Source organism: Hippocampus bargibanti, linkage group LG15 (assembly GCF_051943395.1).
Source record: "Hippocampus bargibanti isolate YZ-2025 linkage group LG15, ASM5194339v1, whole genome shotgun sequence".
Lineage (NCBI taxonomy): Eukaryota > Metazoa > Chordata > Actinopteri > Syngnathiformes > Syngnathidae > Hippocampus > Hippocampus bargibanti.
The window spans coordinates 24,152-47,884 of record NC_142748.1 but is presented as its reverse complement, the minus strand read 5'-3'; the positions used below and the strand labels follow the sequence as shown (position 1 = coordinate 47,884).

The following is a 23,733-nucleotide window of genomic DNA, read 5'->3' as shown; positions in this document are numbered from 1 at the left end:
TTCCAGGGCATATCTCCACATCTCTAGTTTCTCCGCCACCTGTTCCCTGTTCTCGCTACAGATCACAATGTCATCTGCAAACATCATGGTCCAGGGAGATTCTTGTCTAATATCGCCTGTCAGCCTGTCCATCACTATTGCGAATAAGAAGGGGCTCAGAGCTGACCCCTGGTGGAGTCCCACCTCCACCTTGAATTCCTCAGTCACACCGACAGCACACCTCACAACTGTCTTACAGTCATGATACATGTCTTGCACCCCTCTGACATACTTTTCCGTCACTCCAGACTTCCTCCTGCAATGCCACAGCTCTTCTCTGGGCACCCTGTCATACGCTTTCTCCAGATCTACAAAGACACAATACAATTCCTTCTGACCTTCTCTGTACTTCTCTATCAGCATTCTTAAAGCAAGCACTGCATCTGTCATACTCTTCTTTGGCATGAAGCCATACTGCTGCTCACAAATTCTGCTCTTAGTCTCGCTTCAACTACTCTTTCCCAGAGTTTCATCGTATGGCTCAGTTAGTACAACTCTGCACATCTCCTTTGTTCTTAAAAATGGGCACGAGTACACTTCGTCTCCATTCTTCAGGCATCTGTTCACCATCGAAGATGAGCCCTCCTCACTTCATCCTTGCTAATGCTTGCTACGTCTTGGTCCACAACAGTCACGTCTTCTACTCTTTGTTCCTTCTCATTTTCCTCATTCATCAATTCTTCAAAGTACTCTTTCCATCTCGCCATCACACTACTGGCACCTGTTAATACATTGCCATCTCAATCCTTAATCACCCGAACCTGCTGCAGGTCCTTACCATCTTTGTCTCTCTGTCTCGCCAGCCTGTAAAGATCAGTCTCACCTTCCTTGCTGTCCAGCCGAGCATACAAGTCATCATAGGCCTCTTGTTTGGCCTTTGCCACCTTTACTTTAACCGTGCTCTCCTTGTACTGCTGTCTACTCTCGTCCGTCCTCTCAGTGTCCCACTTCTTCTTTGCTAACCTCTTTCTCTGTATACACTCCTGCACCTCCCCATTCCACCACCAAGTCTCCTTATCTACCTTTCTTCCACTCGATACACCAAGTACTTTCCGACCTGCGTCTCTGATTATGTTCGCTGTAGTTTGCCAGTCATCCGGAAGGACCACTTGCCCACCCAGTGCTTGTCTTACCTCCTTCCTAAATGTCATGCAACACTCTTCCTTTTTCAACTTCCACCATTTTGTCCTCACTTCAGACTTTGGTTTCTTCATCTTCCTCACTGCCAGCGTCATCCTACACACCACCAACCTATGCTGTCTGACTACACTCTCACCAACCACTACTTTGCAGTCACTGATTTCCTTTAGATGGCGCCGTTAACACAAAATGTAGTCTACCTGTGTACTTCTGCCTCCACTCTTATATGTCACCCTATGTTCCTGTCTCTTCTGAAAGAAAGTATTCACAATAGCCATTTGCATTCTCTTAGCAAAGTCAACCACCATCTGTCCTTCAGCGTTCCTCATCTGGACTCCAAACCTGCCCATCACTTCCTCATCGTCTTTGTTTCCTGCGCCAACATGTCCATTGAAGTCTCCACCAATTACAACCCTCCCACTTCTCGGGATGTTCTGTATGACTTCATCAAAGTCCAACCAAAATTTCTCCTTCTCCGCCAGCTCACATCCTACTTGTGGGGCATACCCACAAACAACATTGAACATCACGCCTTCAATTTCTAGCTTCAGACTCATCATTCTATCTGATACTCTTTTTACTTCTAGGACATTCCTAACAAACTCCTCTTTTAAGATAAGCCCAACTCCATTTCTCTTTCTGTCTTCACCATGATAGAACAACTTAAACCCTGACCCTAAGCTTCTAGCCTTGCTCCCTTTCCACCTGGACGTGTTTCCCTGGACGTGTTTCCCAGTATACGTACTTGTATTATAGGATTTTGGATCAAAATAATTATTAAACATAATTTTTTGATGCTCATCTCATAAATCAAAAACTCAACATTGGTCCCCCTTTTACCGTAATTTTGAAGCGGTTTGAAGCCTTAAAGGACAACCGACGTCACTTTTTTGTTTTTTAACTGACACCAGAAAAACGTTTTATAGCATCTAAAATACCCAAAACACACAGTATGATATTTTTATTCAAATGCAAAATACCAATAAAAATGACTTAGTGTCCAAAACCTGCAAAAAAATTGAGCTGCAAATTGAGCATTTTCAGAAAGTCCCGCCGCCATTTCGTGAAGTCACGCCAAGACGTCTTGCATTGCTTGTGAATCAAAACAATGGCTTCAGATTCTGAGAATATGCTTTCTTGTTAGACATCCAGTCATGAATATGATTCAAATAGTTCTGAAGAGGAAAGCATACATGTTTGCAATCGATTAAAGAATTATATGTGCCTTTTTGAGGCAACATCGGGGGAAAATATCTCACCGAAAAAAAAGAGGCACAAAATGGCGACCTCCAGTGGCCACCTCCGCTTCTACAGGCTGATAAATTCTTAATATGGATCTTGGATGCCCTCTTCTGGCGGCTTTTGGGTGCAACACGGTTCTCAGACCAAACATGTACAGCAAAATACATTGACATGATGGAAGGACTGCTACAATGTGTCTTTTTTCGGTAGGGGGCGGTCCTTTCGTGACGTCACGTACGGACTCGTCACCAACTCAAAAACAAGACTTCCTGAATATTCAGAGCGAGTCTTAAAACGTAAAATATAGCTATATGCGGTGGAATCTTATTAAAATACGCTCAGTAGAAGTCATTTCAAACCATTTTACAAATAATGGACACAACTTGTCCGGAGACGTCGGTTGTCCTTTAAGATGAATCTACTTGAACAAGACTACAAAAGTATGACTTCTGTAACTATGCAAACTTATATATAAATATTAAAGGGCCACCACACAGGATAGGAACGCTAGGAGGGAAATGACTCAATGAGGAATATAAAGAAACGGTCACACCATATCTAAGGCGGATTGCTTGATAGGTTGCACTGTTGGATTTTGGTCAAATGAAATGCTTATAGGCGCCTTATAGTGTGGACAATACATTACATTTTCACAGACAAGGAAGGCATTTGGGATCTTAGAATCAATGTCCTTTTTAACCTCTATATTTCTCTGTCTCTCTCTCTCTCTCTCTCTCTCTCTCTCTCTCTCTCTCTCTCTCCTTCTCTCACACACACTCTTTTTCAGGTTCAGCTGATTCACTACAATCACGAGTTGTATACAAATTACACCGAAGCTGCCAAGAGTCCCAATGGACTCGTCGTTGTGTCCATATTCATGAAAGTGAGTCTCACATTCTTGTATCATACAAGCCCACTTCCTCGAAAGGTTGATTGTCTGTTGTCAGTGTTTGATCCTTGATGTGATAGCTGCTATGCAGTTGCCGTAGATTTAATGTCTCATTGTATGTACAGTACACTCAAATTACTCAATGTCACTTAGTATGTCAAGCGTTCTGCAGATTGTCATCTCTCTTCCGTGTGTTCTGCATTCAGCCACTGCTCTCTGTACTTGCTTTGTATTTACACTACCGTGGAAAATTATTGTTTGCGCGAATAAGACAAATCAAAATCCAAATACAGTAAAGTCTCGTTATATCGATATTCAAGGGAGTCGGAAAAAATATCGATATAACCGGGACTATCGATATATCCGACCCTGTTTGCATGTAATTTTCTCCGTGCGTGCATAGAAAAAGTATCGATATAACCGGGACTATCGATATATCCGATATCGATATAACGAGACTTTACTGTACTATGAAATGTGCCACCCTTGTGAGTAACAACTGAAATCAAGCCATTATTATTGCCATTATTGGTGGTGAGTCTTTCACATCACAGTGCAATAATTCTGGCCCACTCTTCTTGGCAGAATTGCTTTACCTCCGCCAAAAGCAAGATTGATGCAGAAGGCATACAAGAAAGTTTGATGCCCTGACAAAGTGTCACCAAAACAACCTGAACTTCATTACTGAAAGACATTGGGCCATTTCGATTTAACTCAACTACGTATATTTATTGAGCACTTTAAAAAAGCTGCACTCAACATTCAGCATGCCTCATTTATTAGAATATTACAGCATTGCAAAAAATGAGGATACAAAATAACCGTTTCTTCACGAACGCGTACGACAATTTTGCCCAGCCAAGTGCGTGATTGTGTTGCGCTACCTGTCACAATGGCACCGGCGGGTGGCAGCGTCCACAGACGCCGAGGCGGGTGGAGGTCGGCGCTCGGGAAGACGGTCCTCCGACGCCAGCCGGGGCCAACCCGAGGCGGATCGGCGCGACAAGAACGCCGCGTCGGGCCCACCTCGACACCGCCTCTTTGAGACTTTTTCTTCGACGTCCGCCTTAGTCCAGGGTTGTGTGTTGGGCGACCTCTTCTGGCTTCTCCGTTAGCAGGGAGAGCCATTTTTCAACAGCGCGTAGTATGTGGGAGGTCGTGCGTATTTGGATTGGATTGGATTGGATTTGCCTTTATTAGTCTCACAGTGGAGAAATTTACATTTGGGTCTGCAGAATGACACAGTAATAACAATCGATAATACGAAATATAAAATGATAAAAATGACACTAAAAGTGATACGATTTATAATTGAACTGTAAGGAGTTTGGTATATCATAGTATTCAATCAAAAACGTTCTTTAAAAACAACAGATTGACATCGTATAAACCTCGCGTCAGCTTTTCAATTTACGACCGTTTTGTCGGAACGGAACCCGGTCCTAACTCAGATGTTACCTGTATATTAAATATGTATTTATATTAAATATAAATGTATACAATAAATTAAAAACATAAAATCTATAAAAAACACAAAACGATTCAAACCACAGGTCTCATGCCGAGTCAAAAAACATATCATAATTGATTTTGCACACACAGACGTGTGCACGCGCACACACACACGCACACACACTAATTCACTTAAACTCCCCCAAAAATGATTTTTGAGATGCATTAATATTGCACTTTGTCACAATAAAATATCTTCCAACGAGAAAATTGCTATTTGTTTACTACTTTTTGTTGTCTGTTTTTTTGTTTTAATCCAGGTATCTGAAATATCTAATAGTTTCCTGAATCAACTGCTGAATAGAGAAAGCATCACAAGAGTAACATATAAAAGTAAGTAATTATTTGTCTTCACATAGTCTGATGCAGTATTTCATTTAAGATGATTGCCTTTCCTAAGAAAACGAAACATATATATCACTATTTTGAAATAGAACATGATTTCCTTACATTTTATTCTCTTCCATTTGTACTTAAATTCAAAGTGACTTTCTTTCACTTCTCCAGTAGTAAACTAGTAAAATATTATATTTCTTGTGATGGAAAGTTTACTGTGGATGTGTCAGGATTATCATACAGCTGTCAGTGTCGTGGCACTTTAAGATATGTGTTGAATTCATGTCATGACCACATTCCTGACTCAAAACACTCGTATGTAACTGAAATGAATGATTGGATTGGATTGGATTGGATATGCCTTTATTCGTCTCACAGTGGAGAAATTTACATTTCACAGCAGCAAAGTGATGAAAGGAATGAAAGTAGAAAAAAAATACATGAGCTGCTGGAAAGGCATGGAAGGAATGATAAGCACATTAATTTTTTCCAGGATTCCCACTACATTTTTTTTTCAATTGGACTTGCTAAAATTATTTTCTGTCATGCCCCCACACGCATATATAACATTGTTAGATTTTACATAACACAGAATCCTCATTTTTTCTTCCAAACATGAAACATGTCAGGTATTTGAACACCTACAATACACTGTCTGGAAGAAAAGAATCTGGTTTAAATTATATCATATTATATATAAATATCAAGTACACAGGATGAACTTGGTACAACCACATAGAGAGACTTTATTAGCTGCTAGCAGGTTAGCAATTTCTTTGTTTTCATGCTGTCTGCTGCCAACATTTTTTATGAGACAGTAAGCACACTGGTCGTTCCTCGTCTCCCACCTTAGTCTCAGTGAGGCCCGGTGCTAAATACGCTAAATATATTTGCTCATTTTAGCTTTTGGGACACTTTCATTTGTCTTTTAATCTGCATCTTTCTCCCTCTGTCTTCTCATCCCGGTCCAATATTTTTTCATGGTGTCACTTGACGTTTCTGCTACTCTTCGTGTGTACACTTCAGACTCAAATTTGTAGAGGCAACAATGAGAAGAAAGGAGTGTAGAGGTCTGATGTGTACGGCTTGGAATTTACATGGGACTGGAGATGAGAGCCAATCTCTTTTTTTCAGCAATGCACAGCTTCTTGTTGCTTTCAAACATAGCTTGTAACAGACCTGCACATTTTCAGCATTATGTCTTTAAATCGCAAGTGAAAGGACTCTAAAAAAAGCTCATTTACTTAAAGGTTGAGTAAACACTGCCACATCTAGCTGCCACTTTTCAACTGCATTTTTTAAGCATCTTTACGGGTTACTGCTATCATCGGAAGAACTCTACACTCTGATCCCAATCCATTTTGGACTTTAACCATCAATCGTCTCATGAATGTTCGCAATCGCCTGTGTCATCTTCACCTACCTGTACCCTATGATGATGTTTAACGGGGCCTATGCCTCTATCTGGGCCAAACCTTCTTGTCGCTCTTCCATCGACCCGTTGAAGGACTACGAAGCCTCTTGGATAAGAAACGAAACGTCCGACACCTTCAAAGAAGTACAGATGCCGGCTGAAGAAACCCTCTCATCGATGGACCACTCCTGTACGACTGAGAGCTTACACAGACGTAGAAGGACTACTCTAGGCAGAGCTCCTCAGGATCCGCTCCCAGTGGATGAGCTTGCCACCGGCAAAACACCTCTTCTCGGACATGGCTCTTTGTCCTTCCCAGAGGTACATCCTCCTTGGGTGTCATTGTACCTTCCACTTTGTTGGCTCCAAAGACCTCCTTCTGGTTATTCTTCCACACAGAAACAACCCCTTTGTTAGCTGGCCTGGCGAGGTAGACTAAGGCTCCTCACAATAGTGACCATAACCAAAGTCAACTTGTTTCCAACATCTGCTTATTTCCTTGGAAGGGTGATCTAATCCAGGACACCTTCACAGACCGTAAGCTTAACTTTCTTTCTCTGAATGAGACTTGGAAAACTCTGAAGGCTTTTCCCAGTTCAATGACTCTATTCCCCCGGGATTTATTTACATTTCCAAACCTCGCCGCTTGGGTCGCAGAGGTGGTCTCGAGATATTTTACCATGAGAAGTGGAAAGTGAAAACGTCCTCATTTGAATGCCTTGCCTGTCAAATTTCCGGACCCACTCCCACGATCAATGCCACAGTTTACAGTGCCCCAAACCGCATTGTGGCATTTTAAATGAACTGTCCGCTGTCCTTACCCTACTCCTTCCCTCTCTATCACCGAATATAATTAATCAACATACACATGGACAATTTTGCCCTTCCTCTCACCATCCTCCTCACTTGGATTCTTCCATGAATTTTCAGACTTCCCCACACACATCAACAGTCACACCCTGGATTTGATTTGCTGTCTCGTCTACGCCTCTCCAACTGTACAGCTGATGAACTTCCTATAAAGGACCATTTCCTCATTTCATTGAACGTTTCCATCATAATCTCTATCCAAACCACTAACTACAGAGGAATAAAGTTGATGAGCCATACAATGAAACTATGGGAAAGAGTTGTTGAAGCTAGACTAAGAGCAGAAGTGAGCATTTGTGAACAACAGCATGGTTTCATGCCAAAGAAGAGTTCGACAGATGTGATGTTTGCGTTAAGAATGCTGAGAGAGTACAGAGAAGGCCAGGGGGAACTGCATTGTGTCTTTATAGATCTGCAGAAAGCATATGAAAGAGTGCCTAAGGAAGAACTGTGGTGTTGCATGAGGAAGTTTGGAGTTACAGAGAAGTATATCATAGCAGTGCAGGACATGTATAATAACTGTAACTGGTATGTATGTTATGAAGTAGGCTGTCGCTGTGATGGAGGATTTTAAGGTTGAGGTGGGACTTTACCAGGGGTCAGGTCTGAGCCCCTTCTTATTTGCTATGGTGATGGACAGGCTGACAGACCATGTTAGACATGAATCTCCTAGGATGATGATGTTTGCAGATGACATTGAGACCTGTAGCGAGAGCAAGGAACAGGTGGATGAGAAACTAGAGAGGTGGAGGTTTTCCCTTGAAAGGAGAGGAATGAAGGTCAGTCGCAGCAAGGCGGAATATATGTGTGTCAATGAGTGGGACCAAGTACATGCCCCGGGACATGTGAAAAGTCCTGCCCGAGGTGGGATTTGAAACTCTTTCTGACAGAGGATTCGCTTGCCGCTCCCAACAAACCCTCACAATACGTTTGGGCCTGCCGCGTCGGACCTGCATCTTCCCCCAACATCGTAGCCGACGCACCACCAGGTGGTGACCAGTTCACAGCTCTGCCTCTTTCTTCACCCGAGTGTCCAAAACATGCAGCCGCAAATCCTATGATACAACTACAAAGTCTATCACCGAACTGCGGCCAAGGCTGTCCTGGTGCCAAGTGTACATATGGGCACCCTTATGTTTGAACAAGGTGTTAGTGATAGAAAATTTGTGTCAAGCACAGAAATCCAATAACAAGACACCACTCGGTTTCTGGTCGCGGCCATTCTTCCCAATCACACCCCTCCAGGTCTCACCATCATTGTACTCACCCATCAGAACACGGGATTACCCAGCAATAATACTCTACAGCACACCCTTTAAGAATGCCAAAAAGTATGGGTACACTGAGCTGCTGTTTGATGCATATGCATAAACAACAGTCAGGACTTGTCCCCCCACCCGAAGGTGGAGGGAAGTAACATCTTGTCGTGTAGAGTGAATCACTACGTAAAGGCGGTGAGCTGGGAGCAATGACTATGCCTTCACCTGCTCTACGCCTCTCACCGTGGGCAACTCCAGAGTGGAAGAGAGTGCAACCCCTCTCGAGAGGGCTGGTATCAGAACCCAGCCTGTGTGTGCAGCCAAGTCCGACTATATCTCGTTGGAACTTTTCTACCTCTGACACTAGCTCGGGCACACATTGCCAAGGATCGGAACGCCTTTGGCTGGCGCCCAGCTCTGTCACAAGTGCAAGATGGTGGAGGTGGACCCCAAAAAAATCAGGCAGGAAGGAGAAGCAGGGTGTACTTGAAGAATTGTATTTTAAACAAAGAGAATAAATAAATCCAGAGCTCAGACATGACAAAAGCAAAAAATCCAAAGTGACACACAGTAACCGTGGCTGACACTAAAAACGAACTGTGACTGTAACATGAGTGAGAACATGACCGAGGACAAAAGCGAAACATGAACGAGAGCGTGGGTAAAACATGAGCTACAGTGAAGCACCTTTTGTGTGTGCTTGTGGTCACCTTTAGAGGCCACCATTTCCCAGTATTGAGAAGCCAAAAGTAACTTTTCACACACATCAAATTTGGAATCTATGTGATAATAGCGACTCCAGTGATAGAGTGGTGAGCGTGTCGACCTCACAGTGCAGAGGTAGTGGGTTCAATTACAGCTCCTGTGTTTAGTTTGCGTGTTCTCCTCAAGCCTGTGTGGGTATTCAACTGGTACTCTGATTTACTCCGACGTTCCAAAATCATGCATTGTAGGTTAACTGAATAAATTGTCCAAAGATGTAAATAACAGTGTGAATGGTTGTTTGTCTGCGTATGCCTTGTTCGGGGCATGGACCAAGTAAGCTGGAATAGGCTCCATCAAACCCGTAACCCATGACAGGATAAGCGGTACAGAAAATGGAAAAAGTGAAGGTTTTAGCTCAAGGGTGTTAAGTATTTTTTTTTTCCCGCGGGCCACATTGTATTTACGGTTTCCTCTCAAGGGCCGTTATGAGTTTGAGCAACCCATTAGAATGTTTCATCTCCTCCACATATTACATCCAGGGCAGAGAAAAAAAATGAATGAATAACTAGTTTTCAAATTAGAATTCAAGAATAATGACTGTTATTGTGGTTTACATACAAAAATTTGAAAATTTAATTCAAATTTTAGCAAGCATCACGGCACTCACGAGACATACTTCGTTTGCTTTCTCTTGCCGACTAAAATGATGTGGCGGGCCAGATTTGGCCTCGGGCCTTGACTTTGACACCTGTGTTCAGCGTAGTTTGGACATGAAGCATTAACAATGCTGTTCTTGTCTTCTGATTGCTTCTTTCAATGCAGACGATGCTTATCTCCTGACAGGACTAAACATAGAAGAGATCTATCCAGAAACAAGTAGTTTTATAACTTATGATGGCTCAATGACCATCCCTCCATGTTTTGAGACTGCAACGTGGATCCTAATGAACAAGCCCGTGTACGTCACACGCATGCAGGTGAGCCTATATTAGTAAATCAATATACTGTAAATGGTCAAAGTGGAAATGTTCAAATGCAATAACCTGTCAAGCAACTTTTAAACAAAAGTTGGTTGACAAGCAGATAGCTCCCTATGTCCTTACGTCAATATATTGTGCACATCCCCTATGTCAATACGTCAATATATTGTGCACATCCTCAGACACGTCTGTTTACCCATTACATCTCCATACCTTACTGTTAATATACTGTAGTTGGCAATTTGATTGAAATCGTCGTAAACAATGATAAATGCACAAACTAGTCCAAGGGACATGATGTCATAAAACTGTCATGGCTTGCATGATGTTGGAGGACTCCAAAAAGCGGGCAATAGACTAAGAAGAGGAGGGTGAATGGACCAAAATGTGTTAAACAAAAATCCAAACAGGAGTACACTGGAAAAAACATGCACTAAAAGTAACTACCAAATACCATCATCAAGCAACTACCATCATGAGGCCATGTAAGAATTACACCGCCACGGGAGCGACAAAGAAGAGCGAAGGCACCAGCCTCGCCGGTAGTGGGAACAAAGACCGACGGCAGCAGAAAGGGAACAGTTGGCAGTGGTCAAATCTTGGTTGGGTCATTCTGTCAAGAGATGCATGATGGTAGTTGCTGGGGGGGACCCCAAAAAGAAAGCAAGGGGCAAGGAGTAGTATGTATTTAACTAAATATATTTAACAAAAATGCAAACAGAAGTCCATTGGAAATACATACATTTGCAAAAAGTACTCAAAATCCTGGAAATCACAAGGAAGCCAAAGTAACAAAAGAAACCTGTGGCAGAAAACAAAACATGACTCGGGTGGAGCGCAAAATACTCACATATTCACAACTCACAACCTGCAATGACCCAATGAAGACTGACGTAACTCAGGGAATTAAATACATGCAAAATGATGAGACAACGAGAAACACCTGGACAAGACACAAAGAGTTAACTCACGGGACATTGAGAGCTATAGAGAAGGCTCGGTCCCCCCATGTCTGAGTCCGGCCACAGGGATGGCCAGACTCAGAAGGTTTGTGTTTGAGGAACGGAAGTTGCGGTAAGGAGTGTGTTAATGAAGAAAGTCAGAAAAGTAGGAGGGGGCCTCATTGTGAAGGGCTTTATAGGTTTGTAGGAGTAGTTTAAACTCAATACGCTGGGGGAACAGGGAGCCAGTGGAGGTTTTTAAGGATGGGGGTGATGTGATCATGGCTGCAGGTATGGGTGAGTAGACGGGTGGCAGCATTCTGGATGTATTGTAGTTTATTAAGGATATTGAAGGTTTTACCGAAAAGGAAGCTATTGCAGTAGCCAAGGTGGGAGGTGATGGTGGATGAGGGTTTGAGCGGTGTTGAAAGAAAGTGAACGGCGGAGACGAGAAATATTTTTGAGGTGGAAGAATGCGGTTTTGGTGATTTGGGTGATGTGTTGATCAAAATAGAAGCACTTATCAAAAGGACACCAAGGTTGCGACAGTAAGAGGAGGGGAACAGTGTGCAGTTGTTGATAGTGAGATTCAAGTTGGAGGCAGTTTGTGTGAGGGACCGAGGACCGATTATTAGCAATTGCGATTGTAGGATCATGTGTAGATTTGGTCAGTGGTGGTTCATGTTTATTATGTTTGTTAAAGTCATTATAAGTGCCTTGCATGCTGGGTCAGAGAGGACAGTAATTTCATCTGTGCTGTATGTCATGCATATTAGCATATTTGACAATAAAGCTGACTTTGACTTTGAAGTTGGGGAAGAAGAGCATGGGAGGAAACCAGGAACAGTGCCGTGCAGGGCCAGAGTGAACTGAGTGATAGAGCGACGGTGAGCAATGGAAGAGGAGGAGGGGTGAGTAATCCTACTCTTCTGAAGAGTCTCATTTTGGCCTAGTGGCGGATGGTGGAAAAGTTGTCTGCACTGCAGCAAGAAGAGGGAAGTAAGAAAGATTGAGCATGTCAAATGTGTTTCTCAGCTCGGTATTGGACTGCAGGGAGTGATTGTCGTATATGTCTTTCCCGTGTGTTGGACCAGGGACCTGGACACAGGTTCATGTTACATATTAGATGTTAACAAAACAAGACAACTTCATTGTACAGTATTTAACTTGACAATTTATATTATTGTCAAAAAACATTCAGATCTTAAATACATGATGAAACTCAGCGATCGGGGCGGGGTCCATAATGAGCCGGGAGGAGACCCAGGTCCGATCCCCCATACTGTAGGCCTCCCAGTCAATCAGATATTGGAAACAACGTCCACGGCGCTAGACATCCATCAGTCTACCCTCCACTGGGGTTGCCCGTCAAAAACTCAGAGGGAGGCAGGGCGGGAGTTGGAGGCATCAAGTGGCTGACGGAGACTGGCTTCACCCAGGACACATGACGGGAGGGAGCACCTTTTGGATATAAACAAACCATGGATTGAGGTTATTGGCACCTGACTGAAGTGGAAGACCTTTGGAGGACAGCCACACCTTCCTCCCAGGTCGGTGCAGAGGATGATGGTTGGCACCAAGGCTGGCATAATCAGTCGCACGGACATGTCGGTTTGGGTGACCTCACAGACACAGCGACAGGGGTCTAGATGAAAGAAGTGACACTTTAGACTCCTGTGCAAAGAAGATGGGTGGCCTAGTTATATCTCAAAGGGTGAGAATCTGGTCGTGGAGCGGAACTAGGGAGTTGATTACGTATTCAACACAATGGACAAACCGGCTCCGGGAGGATGGCTTTTTTTGTGGACAAACAACGAAGGCAGACTCCACGCTCTAGTTCATCTTCCTGGTTTGCCCATTAGTCTGGGGGTGATATCCAGAGGAGAGACTAACAGAAGCCATGCACGGGAGACGAATTGAGGTCAGTCAGGCATTTTGTCAAGAACACGGGCTATGGCAATGTGGCGGGGCTGCTGGCCATCTTTCGGGTGGCCCGACATCCAGAACCGACTCCAGCGACGCCCTACTCAAGCGACTCAGACTCTGATGCAAGAGGAATATCGTCGCATTCAAGACATAGTCAATCCGGTGACCGGGCCGGTTGAAGCCAAGCTGCCGGACTCCATAGATGGCATGTCGGAGAGGAAAAGTAGGACTCAGAATCAGAAAGCCTTTAATCATCCCCAATTGGGAAATTTGCCAAAAAGCCCATTCAAATCTTCAACAAGTTGTCCGGGTTTGCGTGCAGTACAGTACGCTAAAGATGAGCGACGTGAGGTAACTTCCTGAAAGTCCAACGAGGACAATGTTTAAAAAAAAAAAGAAACATGATATTTGGTTGTCTCTGTTGAACGCGAAACATGTTGTCATGATTTACTCGTGTCTTCCAAAGCGATCAATCGTGGAGATGACAATAGAGTAATTGTACTTTGGATTTTACATTGGAATGTAACTGTGCTGATGATAATTTTATATTTGTGGCGTGCGTGTGTGTGTGGTTGTGTGTGTGTTAGTTCCGGGTTGAGTGAACGTTGGCCCATCTGGCTGCGCTGCTCACCCGCAAAAAAAAAAAAATCCTGTGACTGTTAAGTGTCCTTGAGAGTTTTGAACGGCGCTTATAAATGAAATGCATTATTATTAGTATTATTAAAGTGGAATGCAACACTTACCGTTGAATCCGACACTTGCCTTTATACTCTTTGCTACGTAACACAGGGAGAAGAACCATTAAGTCATACGGGAAATGTCCACACGCGAAACGAACATTGACGAATATTGACATTTTAATTGGTAATCATTTCATTTCAGTGGTAAAATTGAATGGTGTTGCCAATTTTATAAGGAATACTGAGGAGATATAGATTTGACATTATTTTAATAAAATTAGCCTAACAGACATTTTCATGTAAAACATTTGTAACCACTTCTCTTTCTCAGATGCACTCTTTGCGCCTCCTCAGCCAGAACCAGCCATCTCAGATCTTCCTGAGCATGAGTGACAATGTCCGTCCCATACAGCCATTGATCAACCGCTGCATCCGCACCAACATCAACTTCAGCTTGCAAGGAAAAGACTGCCCAAACAACCGAGTCCATAAGCTTCAATACAGAGGTAATAGGGTAGAATTGATCATGAATGTAGAATGTTGCATGTGGATATTCTCATTCATCCATTACAGCACAGGTGTCAAAGTTACGGCCCCGGGGGACCAAAATCTGTCCAGTGCCAATAACATGTCCAGTGCCATACGGTTTTGCAACGTCATCAAAGACGTTGCCGCCAATAATTCCTCACTTTCATTACCAAGACGCTGGAACTTATAATGAATGTAATTAATTCTATCCACATTTTTATTAGGGGTGACCCACACAAAATCCTCTCAAATCAAGCCAATTTATACTCATCAGCAACACAACAGCCACACATCTGCACGAGACAAGGGAGAATCAACAGGCAATGATAAAATAGTCGTGCACCAATCATGTGTGATATTTCCTACGTCTTTACCCACACCTCGTAATTTCAAACCTGTAAAATTCTGTCTGCCCACTACTTTATCAAAAATTGTCTTGCTCTTGTCTACTGTGGCTAGAAAAAAGATAACATCATAAACCTTTGCCTTTTAACAGCCAGATCATCTCTGGCCTGTGTCCAGTTAAACAGCTGCACTGTGATACCTCGTCTTATGAACGGTTTAGTTCACAACCTTTTTGCCTCACGAATATTAAATTTGCGAGCATATAGTCTTGGCCAACAAACTAGTTTTCGGCGGACGAACCAAACCACACAGCGCCACAGTGGCTGGCGCACTAGTTTTTGGCGGATGAACACCAAATCAAACGGTCGAAAAGCGCCACGGTGGCTGGCGGACTAGTTTTCCACACACACATTCTTTGAGTGCCGGCGCGGTTTGTTATCGAGTGGAGTACTTTTCCACCACAGGCTAGTGTTAAGCCCAAGGGGACACAAAGCAAAATTACGGTTGAGCAGAAGAAGGAGATCACAAATGAGGTGTGCGTTTGTGTGACTTAGCGTTCCAGTACCGGTATGCTAAGTCGAACATTTCTACATGTGGCTAAGGATGTTTCTGTGTTGTCTAAGCAACGGTCTCTGGCAATAGAAGAGGTAGAAAAACTTCAGTTGATTTGGATTAACAAAAAGCAGCTAGCATGGGACAGTGTGAGTTAGGGTATTATCGCAGAGAAAGCATAACAACTTCACTCGGATATCATCAAGAGGCAACTACATCAACGACCATCACAAAGGTAAATAAAACAACTATACAACTACTACAACTGTTACGCAGTCCACTCACAGTCCCTATTATACAGTCCAATTTTAAGCAGATTCTTTACTTACAGACAGTGTAGGTGTTCAAATAGCTGACATGTTTCGGCGACTACTTCCGCCTTCCAGTCCAGTTTGTTTCTTTAATTACAATCCTATAGCACATTTATTATATATGTATATATTATATACATATATTATATTATATATATATATTATATATATGTATTTATTATATATATATATATATATATATATATATATGTATGTATTCAAGGAGTCCAAGATGGCGCCCGAGTAGGAAGCCGTCAGCAACTGCTCTGATGAGCCTTGCTTTTTTTGTTGTTTTTGTGTTTTCTTTTGTCACTTTGTGTTGTCTTGCGTCGTGTGGAACGGATACGGATTGTTTTTCAGGATTTTTGACCACGGCATTCATCAAAGAGGAGACTGTGCTGAGCGGTTGCGCCTTTTCGGCAGCCTGGATATGCCAGTATTTTTTTTGAATGGGAGGAATGTCGCTGCCATTCGACTGTCATCGCTGGACACCACAGGGGACATTGTGCTTTTTTGCGTCTGTAATGGGCAGCATCTTCACAGCCCCGCTTTGTTCAGTGGAAGGTCGGTGCTGTTGGACAGTCTGCGGCTGGATGGATAAATGGCATGAGGAACCCGCGATAAGAAGGAAGGAGCGTATATGGAACTGTCGCGGGATGGAATTGAAGCTGATTTATGTGGGACAGGAGATGTGAGACAATCTCTTTTCGTCAATGGATGCTACAGCTGCGTGTTTGCTTTCAACATTTAGCTTGTAGTCGACGTGCACATTCCACCATGATGTCCCTGATCCACTGGTGAAGAGACGCTTTGATCCTCTCCTCTTTCATCTGGAACTGCTTTATGTAACAAAGAGGGTACAGGAAGTGCTTAAGAATGAATGTCTCTCAGTGTCTTTGTGTTGTCATGTTATTTGTTATTTAGGTTTTTTTTGTTCTTTTGACTTCAAGACGGCGTCGCGAGAGTGGCTGCCTTTCCAGCAGCTCCTGTGTTTTGCTTTTCTACTTTCATAACTTTGCTGCTGTGAAATGTAAATTTCTCCACTGCGAGACTAATAAAGGCAAATCCAATCCAATCCAATCCATCCAATCCAATGTATATATATATATATATATATATACAGTAAAGTCTCGTTATATCGATATCGGATATATCGATAGTCCCGGTTATATCGATACTATTTCTATGCACGCACGGAGAAAATTACATGCAAACAGGGTCGGATATATCGATAGTCCCAGTTATATCGATATTTTTTCGGACTCCCTTGAATATCGATATAACGAGACTTTACTGTATATATATGTGTGTGTATATATATATGTGTGTATATATGTGTATGTATGTATGTATGTATATATACAGTAAAGTCTCGTTATATCGATATTCTCGGGAGTCGGAAAAAATATCGATATAACCGGACTATCGATATATCCGATCCTGCGGGCATGTAATTTTCTCCTTGAGTTCATAGAAATAGTATCATAATAAGCAGTACTATCGATATAACCGATATCGATATAACGAGACTTTACTATATATATGTGTATGTGTATGTATATATTTATATTTATATAAATATATTATATATAACATATATATTATTTTTATATATAACGCCTTTATATGATTGATATGATTCACTCCACACGATATATATATTTTTTTTAATTAGGAAATTATGTTTTATGGGGACCTGGGAAGGGCTTATTGTAATTTTTAATGGTTTCTTATGGGAATAAATGTTCGGCAGATGAACTTTTCGCCTTAGACACTTTCTGGGAACCAATTAAGTTCGTAAACTGAGGCATCACTGTACTTCCAAATCCATATTTTTACCTTTGCATTGAGCATTGAGCAAAATTTGTTCGACCTGTGTCAGCTTCATTGTAGGTTTGTCCCTTGACTCGTACATTACCTCATTCTTGTGTCTTTCATACACTTCAAAGTCTGGTCTGGTCTGGTCAGGTCCGTCTGAAGTCGCCCATTCAGTACAGTTTCCCACAGCAAAAAAAGTTGCCATAAACAAAACACAAAACATAACTAACAAACATAATTTCCAATAATTCAAATAAAAAATGATTGTGTAGGGTTGGCATTGTGTACACCCGCCGCATCACCGAGACAGACTGAAAAAAGCAGATGGTGTCAATGCGCCATCTGCTGCTTGTTACGGCATTAATACCTTGGTCTCTACCTCTCCGCTACACCCTCATTAGCCAAAATGTCGTTATCCAAACGGAGAAAAGTAGATAAGCAGTGTAGAATTTTCAAAGAAAAATGGACCACGTCCTATTTATTTACAGAGATGCACGGAAAACCTTTGTGCTTGGTGTGTTTGCAACAAGTTTCGGTATTGAAGGAATATAATATTCGACGCCACTACGAGACTCATCACAGCAAAATATATGACGGGTCGCAAGGACAACTGAGAAGAGAAAAGATTAACGAATTGCTGGCGGATCTGAGGAAACAGCAGTCAACTTTCATCCGGAGCCGAGAAGTCAGTGAAGCAACGGTAAAAGCCAGCTACCTAATTGCTAGCGAAATAGCATTAGCATCGAAGCCGTATTGCGACGGTGACTTTGTTAAACGATGCATGATGAAGGCGGCTGAACTTGTATGTTCCGAGAAGCGACAAGCTTTTACCAATATTAGCCTGACGAGGAATACTATAGCAGAGAGGATGAGAAGGTTTCTTCAGCCGTCATCTGTACAAAAGTGAAGGTTTCGGACGTTTCGCCTCCTATCCAAGAGGCTTCGTCAGCGAACTAAAGTCTGACTGGTCGTATCGGCCCCATTTTATATATCCCTAATGTCCAGACATGGTGGCGCCGGACCCAGCTATGATAGGTCCCTACTCTCAGGTTGGGGGGGGGGGCGCAGGACCCCTCCCTGTGGCCCCACTGATTGTTCCTACATTCCTGACTAACGACTGGCCTATTACCCCCACTCCCCCCGGTATCACCTCATCAGCATAACGACCCTCATCAGCATTGCGAAAGTTGCCTAACCTGTTTTGCCTGAGCAGGCTATTGTATGAACGATCCAAATTGAACCTCACCCCACCAGACCGGTTTAATGAAGGATTTTGTTGTTTTAGAAGAATCGCTTCTTTTACCCCCCTTTCAAACCATCTATGTTCTTTCGCTAAGATTTTAACCTCATTGTCGTCAAATGAGTGGTTGCTAGCTTTTAGGTGCAAATGTACTGCCGATTGAGGCCCACTCGTATTATCCCTGCGATGTTGATAAAGTCTTTTTTTGAGAATTTGTTGAGTCTCCCCAATGTACTGCTCTTTACAATTTTCATTCTTACAATGTATGGAATAAACTACATTACTTTGTTTTTCATTTGGTAGCCTATCTTTTGGATGCACTAATTTTTGCCTTAACGTGTTTATCGGTTTGAAATAAGTAGGAATTTTATGTTGCCAAAGGACTCTTTGTAATTTTTCAGAAACTCCTGCAATGTACGGTACTGCTACTCCTCTCCTTTTAGAATCTTGAGAATTATTGGTTTCGTTCGCTATTCTTTCTTTCTGACATTTGTTGAATGACCACTGAGGGTACCCACAGTTAGTGAGTGCTCTCCTGATATGTTTTGACGGCCAGTCGTTAGTCAGGAATGTAGGAACAATCAGTGGGGCCACAGGGAGGGGTCCTGCGCCCCCCCCCAACCTGAGAGTAGGGACGTATCATAGCTGGGTCCGGCGCCACCATGTCTGGACATTAGGGATATATAAAATGGGGCCGATACGACCAGTCAGACTTTAGTTCGCTGACGAAGCCTCTTGGATAGGAGGCGAAACGTCCGAAACCTTCACTTGTGTTCAAAGACAAAGTACAAGCCCTGAATGGAGGAGATCGTTTCTGGACATTTCACTGTATTTTGCACCAGAAGGCATTGTGTTGCAAGTCGCTGAAAATGGACCACGTACGTCATGGAGGTGGTTGTTTGCACTGTAAATTTCATCCGGTCCAGAGGTCTGAACCATCGTCAGTTTGACAAACTTCTCAGCGACAGCAACATTACCCACAGCCTGCCATACCACACTTTAATGTTAGTCAGCAGCTTCAAAACAAAAGTTCTGTGATGGAATTCTACTGTTCATACAACTCCATAAATTTTCAGTATGTATTGTATGTGTATGTATGTTTCATGTATGAAGTTTACAGATTTACAGGACAGGTGAACACTTTCTTCATTAGACATTTAAAGTCACTCTCCTGAGTTTGTTCGGTGTACGCAGGGATTACATTTAGATTTTATATGCATATGTGTAAGTGGTTCAAAAATTCCCTTTCTTTAAAAGTCTCATTTAATCTTAAAGTGCATTACTATATTTTTCAGTACCAATTAAAGTTTTGTGCCTTTGTACAATCAGTGGGATGAGTTGCAATGCATATTTGTGAATGATAAATGTAAATTGCACATTTGTCTAAGGAAATATGAGGTGTTTCATGAAATGTTTTGTAAAAAGAGTTCATTAAATGTCAATATTTTCCTAATGTTCTTGTGCTTCTTTACACCAAAACAAAGGAAAGACATGATATTTTTGCTATTTTTAGCGGAGTATGGTTGTATATTTCGTATAGGCCGTATGTGGCCCGCGATGCGAAATGAGTTTGACACCCCTGTTATAAAGGAAGGGCACTACCTCAGTAAGAATTGCTCCTGTTACCATTGATATCTTTTATGTGCACATGATTACTAAACATTTTGAATCTTTTACAGCAGAGTGACTTGTTGCTACATGTAAACATCCATCCATCCATCTTCTGCCGCTTATCCGGGGTCGGGTCGCGGGGGCAGCAGCTTCGGTAGGGAAGCCCAGACTTCCCTCTCCCCAGCCACTTCTTCCAGCTCGTACTGGCGGATGAAGAGGCCTTCCCAGGCCAACTGGGAGACGAGGTCTCTCCAGCGTGCCCTGGGTCGTCCCCGGGGTCTCCTGCCCGTGGGGCATGCTCGGAACACCTCACCAGGAAGGCGTCCTGGAGGCATCCTAATCAGATGTCCGAGCAACCTCATCTGGCTCAACTCGATGTGGAGGAGGAGCGGCTCGACTTTGAGCCCCTCCCGGATGACCGAGCTTCTCACCTTATCTCGAAGGGAGAGCCCGGACACCCGACGGAGAAAGCTCATTTCGGCCGCTTGGATCCGGGATCTCGTTCTTTTGGACAAAACCCATAGCTCGTGACCATAGTTGAGGGTTGGGACGTAGATCGACAGGTAGATTGAGAGCTTTGCTTTTTGGCTCAGCTCCTTCTTCACCACGACAGATCGGTACAAAGTCCGCATCACAGCAGACGCCGCACCGATCTGCCTGTCGACCTCTCGCTCCCTTACACCCTCATTCGTGAACAAGACACCCAGATACTTAAACTCCTCCACTTGAGGCAAAATCTCCTCCCCGACCCGGAGAGGGCACTCCACCCTTTTCCGACTGAGAACCATTGTCTCAGATTCTCATTCCAACCGCTTCACGTGGAGAGCTCCACTTGAAGGCCTCAACAGTACCACATCATCTGCAAAAAGCAGGGATGCTATGCTGAGGCCACCAAAATGGAAACCTTCAACGCTTCGGCTGCACCTAGAAATTCTGCCCATAAAGGTTATGAACAGAATCGGTGACAAAGGGCAGCCTTGGCGGAGCCCAACCCTCACTGGAAACGATTCCGACTTATTGCCGGCAATGCGAACCAGACTCTGACATCGGTCGTATAGGGACCGAACGGCCTGTATCAGGTACTCCTGTACCCCATACTCCCGAAGCACCCTCCACAGAACTCCACGTCCAGGTCCAAAAAGCACATGTCGACTGGTTGGGCGAATTCCCATGCACCCTAGAGGACCCTGCTAAGGGTGTAGAGCTGGTCCACTGTTCCGCGGCTGGGACGAAAACCACACTGTTCCTCCTCAATCTGAGGCTCGACTTTCCGACGGACCCGCCCCTCTAGAACCCCTGAATAGACCTTTCCAGGGAGGCTGAGGAGTGTGATCCCTCTGTAGTTCAACACACCCTCCGGTCCCCCTTTTTAAAAAGGGGGACCACCACCCCGGTCTGCCAATCCAGACGCACTCTCCCCAATGATGATGATTTAAACACCAAGACGGAAAAACCTCTGAGACCTGTCATGAAATACTCTAGGGTTAGTCCAAGCATGTCACTATCTGTCACACCCATATTCCCCAAAGTCACATGGGTGTCATTAACCTTTTTATCGATGAGAAGGTTTCTTCAGCCGTCATCTGTACAATTTTGAAGGTTTCGGACGTTTCGCCTCCTATCCAAGAGGATTTGTCAGCGAACTAAAGTCTGACTGGTCGTATTGGCCCTATTAACCTTTTTATGTGCCAAAAATGAAAACCATTAACCCCTGTGCCTTAATAAGGAAGTGTGAGAGAGCAACGTGACAACTCGAGCTAGTACTCTGCTAATGTTGTGTAACATTTTGTGTGTTACTTTTATAACTGCCTTTTTTGTTCTTTTGCAGTGAATGGATGGTTGCTAAATTAGGATCCTTCTAAGGAGAAAAATGTCAGAGGTAAAGGAAAGCAAAGCAATGGTTCAAAACCACACGTTGGCTCAACCAGGAGGACTTGATGGGATTGTATTGCCACAAAAGTATTGATTGTATCCAGAAATATGGAATTTTGTCAAGCATGCAGCGCAGGTCTGCTTTATACATAACTATAAATGTATTTCATATAACACCATCTGACAAAAAAGGGAGGGTGTCATAAAGGGACACTCTTAAGAAATGCATGAAACACAATCTTACGTACTTATTTGATAACCTTCTGGTTTCCCACATGGTAGTGGGGCGGGGGGTGGGGGTACATTTTTACATCTTGCAATCAGATGAAAAAAGTACGGATGTGACAATTCAGCCACGTATTCAACACAGAAGTTGGAAGGTCATTATGGTTGTCTACAGCTGCTGATCAGTCATATTCTGGCTACATTTGTATGAATTTGTAATGTATATTTCAATACATAATGGTGCACATAATTTAAGAGAGGAATTATTGAATAACTTGTCACAATTGTGTACTTGTCTAAGTTGATGCCTTTTATTCCTTCATTCATCATAGACTGAATTATCTCATTGGACCACTAAATTGTTCTGGCCTACTTTGTTATAGGGAACTGCTGAGAAAATACTTCAGACACTTTGATCATGTGGGTATTGTTACTCAAAACTTAAGGTATACCAGCCATTTCTAATAACAACATATTCTCTTCTGTGGTGCTTGTCCCATTCCATTCTGTTCAATTTCAACACAAATGTTATCATAGTAATGAATTACAATTGAAATAATCCATTCCGGTGATTGCCGTCGCAAAATGTTTATTAACTGTGCGGGGAATGTTTTAATGACTGTATTATTTTGACTTTCTCAATGACCAGAACATGTATATGTAAATGAGCTTTATTAAATGTACATTGAGTCAACATAGAGCCATCCTTTATTCTTGCAATCTGCAGATTTAATTGTTTAATATATATAGATACACGCATACACCTTTCTCTGATCACAATCGGAAAGCAAAAGTGCGCATGCACCGCAACCCCGCACACCTGAAAAGTCAAAGCGAAACCCGAGACTGAAAACCTCAGTGCAAACCTCACAGCCCCAAAGATGTCACTTTCAAAACCTGCTGCGAAGAGAAAGGTCGGTGATGAGCACAGAGAAAAATCGGAATTACAATATTTCTTTGATGAGTACAGGGGCATTCGAACGTGCCTTATTCGCACAGAAAAAGTTGTGCTGCACAAGGAATACAATTTAAAACGGCATTATACGACTAGACATGCTGAGGAGTATGAAAAATGCCAGGAAAACAAGAGAGCCAACTATGTTGTCGCTCTTAAAACATGTCTCCTGAGGCGCCAAGATTTCTTTCAGAAAGCAACCGAAGAAAATAATGCAGCAGTCGCATCATTCGCTAGATGAGTGTTAAAGAACAACCGACACCATTTTTTTGTTTCCGAACTGACATCAGAAAAATGATTTATAGCATCTAAAATACCCAAAACACTAAGGCTAATATTTTTA

The 23,733-nt window shown here is 42.9% G+C and overlaps 1 protein-coding gene across 2 annotated transcripts in view; it reads left to right on the top strand.

Moving 5' to 3' along the window:
* ca10a (carbonic anhydrase 10 (inactive)a) overlaps window positions 1–23,129 on the top strand; it is a 37,463-nt gene extending 14,334 nt beyond the window's left edge. Inside the window, exons 5-9 of one of the 2 annotated variants that reach the window (XM_089015772.1) lie at window positions 3,209–3,304; window positions 5,083–5,155; window positions 10,229–10,383; window positions 14,265–14,439; window positions 22,167–23,129. In XM_089015772.1, coding sequence (XP_088871898.1) covers window positions 3,209–3,304; window positions 5,083–5,155; window positions 10,229–10,383; window positions 14,265–14,439; window positions 22,167–22,189 — 522 coding nt within the window. In that variant the 3' untranslated portion in view covers window positions 22,190–23,129. Of the gene's footprint in view, window positions 1–3,208; window positions 3,305–5,082; window positions 5,156–10,228; window positions 10,384–14,264; window positions 14,440–16,029; window positions 16,763–22,166 lie in introns of those variants that run through there. The other variant, XM_089015771.1, reaches the window with a different exon arrangement.
* Window positions 23,130–23,733: the final 604 nt, after the last annotated feature.